The sequence below is a fragment of the Postia placenta genome (genome assembly GCF_002117355.1).
Source record: "Postia placenta MAD-698-R-SB12 unplaced genomic scaffold POSPLAscaffold_15, whole genome shotgun sequence".
NCBI classification, from domain to species: domain Eukaryota; kingdom Fungi; phylum Basidiomycota; class Agaricomycetes; order Polyporales; family Adustoporiaceae; genus Rhodonia; species Rhodonia placenta.
Genome location: NW_020169846.1, coordinates 193,568 through 199,577, shown reverse-complemented (window position 1 = coordinate 199,577; position 6,010 = coordinate 193,568). Strand labels below are relative to the sequence as shown.

At 55.1% G+C, this 6,010-nt stretch overlaps 1 protein-coding gene across 1 annotated transcript; it reads left to right on the top strand.

Moving 5' to 3' along the window:
- Positions 1-2,658: 2,658 nt before the first annotated feature.
- On the top strand, positions 2,659-4,015 carry POSPLADRAFT_1154093 (hypothetical protein; the record flags this gene model as incomplete). Its single annotated transcript, XM_024486810.1, has 5 exons — positions 2,659-2,746; positions 2,933-3,084; positions 3,196-3,396; positions 3,426-3,908; positions 3,941-4,015. Coding segments are annotated over 5 exons (999 nt in total), but the record flags the coding sequence as incomplete, so codon positions are not given.
- Between the last annotated feature and the right edge of the window lie 1,995 nt (positions 4,016-6,010).

The following is a 6,010-nucleotide window of genomic DNA, read 5'->3' as shown; positions in this document are numbered from 1 at the left end:
TTGTTCTTGCCCTCACTGCCATTGAGGATCTGGAGCTACACTCAGTCGACATCTCCTCCGCATTTTTGCAGGGCGACTTGGATGAAGAGATCTACATGCAGCAACCTGAAGGCTTTGCCCAAGGTCCCCCTGGCACAGTCCTGCGTCTAGGCCGTCCTCTCTATGGCCTCAAGCAGGCTGGCCGCATGTGGAACAAGAAGCTGCACCAGGTGCTCACCTCCATGGGCTTCAAGCGGCTCGAGTCTGACCGCAGTGTGTACATCTATCTGCGAGATGAAGTGCGCATTATCATCCCTGTGCATGTGGATGACCTCACTCTGGCCTCCACCTCACGCGCTGCCATTGACAAGACGGTCGAGGAGCTGTCTCAGCACTTCAAGCTGCGCAACCTTGGTCCCACCACATTCCTGCTGGGCATTGAGATCACCAGAGACCGCAAAAAGCGCACCATGTTCCTGTCGCAGCGGCAGTACATCCTGGACATGCTGGAGCGATATGGCCTCACCAGCTGCAAAGCAGTGTTGACCCCAATGGAGCCTGGCCTTCGTCTTTCCAAGCAGCAAGCCTGTCAGAGCGATGAGGACCGCGCCTTCATGCAGGACAAGCCCTACCTCAATGCAGTCGGCTCCCTCATGTATCTGGCCATCACCACTCGCCCTGACATCCAGTATGCTGTTTCCTGTCTTGCACACTTCAACTCCTGTCCTGGACCTGCTCACTGGGCCGCAGTCAAGCACCTCTTTCGCTATCTGCAGGGCACCAAGGACCACAAGCTCGTCTACAGGCCTGACGACCTGGGTGCACCCTTTGTGACCTTCACAGACTCTGCTCATGGTGACTGTCCAGACTCTGGACGTTCCACCAGTGGCTACTTGGTCAAGGTTGGCTCAGGAGCGATCAGCTGGTCCAGCAAGCTCCAGTCCATTGTCGCACTTTCGACTACAGAGGCTGAGTATGTTGCTGCAGTGGATGCTGGCAAGGAAATACTCTGGATGCGCAATCTCATGGCCGAGTTTGGCTACACAGTGGATGCTCCCTCACCCTTGCAGATGGACAACCAGTCGAGCATCAATGTGTCCAAGAATCCTGAGCACCATGGGCACATGAAGCACCTCGACCTGCGCACTTTCTGGCTCAGAGACACTGTGGAGGCTGGGCGCATCAAGCCCTGCTACATCCCCACTGCAGACATGCTTGCAGACTGTCTCACCAAGCCGTTGCCTGCACCCAAGGTCGCATTCTGTCGCACTGGGATGGGTATTGAGGTGTCCTAGTCTCCCTGTGGGACTTGGCAGATCAGGGGGGGTATGTCACAATGTGCTCTGCCACAGTCCCCTGGTCGGGCTAGGACAATCCCCCAGTGGCGGGAGCCACAACACCATGTGGTCACATGGTTGTATCAATTGCGGAGCAATCGGACCGGACCAGAGCTCCAGCCACACTTCTTTTGTTCCATTGTTCCTGTGGCCAAGTGGCCCTTGTTCTCCTTTTGGACTGCTTTGTTCTTTTCCCTATTGTTCTGCCGTGGGAATGCTTTCCCCTGCTCATGTATATAAAGACCTGCTGTAGCGTCCTTTAATCTACACTTCTGTGACCCACTTCGACTTCAGCCCCTCTTGTGGCATTCAGTCCCTCAGTGCTAGTCCTGTGCAACTGCTCCCTGCATCGCCTTTTGATACGAGGTCCCCAGTTCGCTTCGAAATATCTCCATGCAGTGTACAAGGGGCTGGGAATCGAGCCAGCGCTATCTACCACATTTCACCCTCAGACAGACGGCCAGACTGAACGCTGGAATCAGGAGATTGAGCAGTACCTGTGTGCTTTCACCAGCCACAGGCAGGATGATTGGGTGAAGCAGTTGCCGCTCGCAGAATTTGCATTGAACAACCGAGTTCACTCCGCAACTGTCACGACTTGGTACAGCGTCTAGCCGTTTTTTAATTTTTTCCCTTTCGCGGGCTTGAACCCGCGACCTCTGTACTACCTGCCTGATACAGACACATCGTTATCTACTGTATGATTAAATTAGATAGGACGGCAGCGTGCAGCACAGCTCGGGCTCCGCTGACACAGCCTCCCCTAAACTCTCCCTGTATATAAGCCTGTCTCTGCTGCCCTAGGGACCTCAGTTTCGACCTCTTGTCCCTAGGTCAGTAAGCCCCTGTACTTACTTACCCTTCAATAACTAACTAACTTGTCCCTAGCCTTAGGTTTGAGCCCCGCTCACCATCGCTTCAGTAAGAACTAAGTCAAACGCCCTCAGCGCCTTGTTTGGTTTTCTCCTGTCGCTTGACCCTATGTCGCGACATTAGGTCAAAACTCCTTACTGCTGCCGGCATTCACCGGAACACACTCACTTTCTCACTTCCTATAGGTTAGGTGGTGCGCACCCCTACTGTACCCTACGATATGTAGATAGCGTACGATACATCGCCACCACTTAAGGGACGAACTCTTCGGTATCTGCACTTCAGTGGGCGGTACTTGTCCTCACGGATGCGTGGCTTAGGTTCCTGCTGCATAATAGTCAAAAGCAGTACTGGGCCCCATGTGAACTGTGAACCTTAGTGTTATCCCGGGCGCCATAGGTGTAAGCTAGTATAGCATGGCCTTTCGTAGTACGCGCACCTCCCCTTCCTCCCCCCATCCAACGTGGCTGCCTGTCAAGGCCAGATTCACGCATTCGACTCTCAGGATCTCATCGACGTCTACATCCTAGACGGCCCTGAGACTATCCTCTACTGTTGTGAGCAGCAGCTGTGCCCAAATCGGACACCCCGATCGATCGAGGAAGATTACCCTCGTTACACGGCGATCCGACAAGTGCAACATCCGCTCGGTCCTCGAAGCACCCTTGCATCTCGATCGGCCTCGCGGCACTCTCGCCCTGTCTCCCCCAGCTCCCGCCTCCCTCAAACTGTCGTCGATCCAGGTCAAACACAAGGAGATCTCCCTCCAGACCCTGCGCCAGAGCCTGAGCCTGAGGAGGGTGACAGTGAAGAAGGAGTCTCGGAGTCCGAGTCCGCGGATCCTGCTCGGCCCGCCTCGCCGACAGCGCTCGCCCCCGCGTCAGCAGTCCCTGACGTACGTAACCCCTCCCCCACACTTTCTTCGGCGCCTTCACCGCCGACTCCGCTGAGAGGCCGCTCAAGCACTTGCTCCTCTCGAAGTTCGACCAGTGGAAGGCCACCACAGCCACCTCCGCCCCCACAGCGTCCTCCGTCCCCCCCAACGCCGATAATGTCGTCCCCTGCCGCCGTCCCCAACAAGGAGATGTTGAAACTCCTCCTCCCACTCCGATACGACGGCAAAACCGTCATTGAGTATAACCGGTTCCTATCACAGCTGCGCATCTACTGGTTGATCAACACGTCGTTGACAACCATCGAACTCAAGGTGCAGGTTGCGCTTAGCCTGCTCGACAGAGATGCCCGCGCCTGGGCCACTCCATACTTTGCCCAACTGGCATCGGTGCAGATGGGCGTGCAAGGGGCTACGACCCCATTCGCAAACGAAGCGGCCTTTGCCCCACCGCCTTCAAGGCCCACTTCGGAAATCTCGACGACGAGGCGGCAGCACAAGTAGAGCTGGCGAAGCTCTGCACAGACAAGTCGGTCCGTGAAAAATGCACTGCTGCGGAATTCTCCACGCTGTTTAAGGGTCCGGCGGACCGCTCTGGGTATGGGGACCTGGAGCTATGCGACAAGTACCTGAGCGGCATCCCCTCCCGCGTGTACCGAAAGATCGAGCTTGAGACCTTCACCACGTGGCAAGCAGCTGAGAAGCGCGCCACTGAGGTCAAGCAGATCCTCGACATCAGCTGGGCCCGTCGGCCCGAGCTGAACAACTTCTTCTCGATGCGGGGTCGAGGACGCGGAGGGGCACGTGGTGGTGCACCCCAATCTCACGTAGCTTTGGCCAGCATCAACGCGGCCATCAGAAAAGGCAACTTCCCCAGCACATGCTTCGGCTGTGGGAAGCAAGGGTACCGACGCTTCAAGTGCCCCAATTGTAAGGACAAGCCTTACACAAAACGCGCCAACACGCGGGCTATGGTTGCCTCGGGATCCACCCAGGCTGCGACAAGCGCCCCTGTCACGACATCACCCTCGGCAAGTATAAGTGCCGCTTCAGCGAAGTCTGAGCAATCGGAGCTGGCGGACTTAATGGCACAGGTGAAGTCGATGCGCGAGGAGCTCGAGCACTATCGGGCGATGAAGGAGGAGGGTTTTTGATCTGGTCCGCGCTTCGTGCCGCACGCGTCGGGCCGCGTATATCCTGTAATAAATATGATGTATTGTCGACTGCAATAGTGTATGAGTTGGACCAGGGGTCCCAGCACTTTCACATCCCAGTTCGACTCCAAGGGAAAAGACGGCACAAGGACATAATCGCTATGGTGGACAGCGGGGCCACCACGAAGTTTATCAACAAGCGATTCATTGAAGAGAATAAGGTGCAAATGCGGAAATTGAAAGAGCCGATTCCACTGTACAATATCGACGGCACCCTCAATAAAGACGGAAGTATCTCGGAAGTAGCTGTGCTACAGATGCAAATAGGAGAACACATCGAGAAGACGGTGTTTACGGTCACGGACATCGGTCCAGAAGATGTGATCATTGGGTTGGATTGGCTGCGTGAGCATAACCCTGAAATCAATTGGGAGTCAGGCTCCCTCAAATTATCACGATGTCCTGAAACGTGCAGTGCTGGAAAGACTGGCCGAATGGAGCAAGCAGCGACTGCGCGTGATACAGAGGTCAGGCCCACAGTGCGCAGGCATTCACCGAAGTCCAAACGGTCGGTTATAGGTGCTTGCCGGAGTAAGGTACTCCCGGACTTCGAACCCGAAGAAGATCCGGTGGAGGTAGAGTGGGATGAGGCCGATTTGATCGAAGCCTGGGAGCAAGGTATCACGCTTCCTGGTGCTCCTCAGCTGTTCATTGCAGCAGGACATACGTACTCCCAGCTGTTCGCTGAGGAGGAGATCAAAAAGAAGGTCGTTAAGACCGCCGAGGAGTCGGTACCTAAACAGTACCACGAGTTCCTGAATGTCTTCTCCAAGGAAGCATCAGAACAGTTACCCGAAAGGAAGCCTTATAATCACGCGATCAAACTCGTACCCGGCTACTCGATGTTCCACTTGAAGGTGTACCCTCTGTCGAACAACGAGCAGGAGGAGCTTGACAAGTTCCTCGAGGAGCAACTAGCGAAGGGCTACATACGGGAGTCGAAATCGCCCATCTCGTCCCCTTTCTTCTTCATCAAAAAGAAAGAAGGGACTCTTCAACCCGTGCAGGACTACCGCCGGTTAAACGCAATCACCGTCAAAAATCGCTATCCCCTGCCGCTGATCACCGAGATGGTAGATAAACTGCGCGGAGCCACACTCTTCACCAAGTTCGATGTTAGGTGGGGCTATAACAATGTTCGGATCAAAGCTGGTGACGAATGGAAAGCCGCCTTCATAACTAACCGGGGGCTGTACGAACCCCTGGTGATGTTCTTTGGCCTCACCAACTCCCCCGCAACCTTCCAGGCAATGATGAACGAGATCTTCCATGACCTCATTGTTGGTGGCAAGATCCTCGTGTACTTGGATGACATCCTCATCTTCTCTACCAACAAGGAGGAGCACGAGAAGGTCACGCACGAGGTTCTTCGTCGCCTTCAGGATAACGACCTATTCCTGAAGCCTGAGAAGTGCAAATGGGATGTTCCCAAGGTCGACTACGTCGGCTATGTGTTCAGTGGCGATGAGGTAGCGATGGATCCCGCGAAGCTGAAAGGAATCAATGAGCAGCTGGTACCCCGGAACAAGAAAGATGTTCAGAAGTTCCGGGGGTTCTCCAACTTCTACCGCCGCTTCATTAAAGACTTCGCTAAGATCTCGCGACCACTCGACCGGCTCACAGGGAATGACCCATGGCATTGGGGCGAAGAGGAGCAGCATGCCTTCAATGAGCTCAAGCAGCTCTTCGCGACGACTCCAGTCTTGGCATTGTAT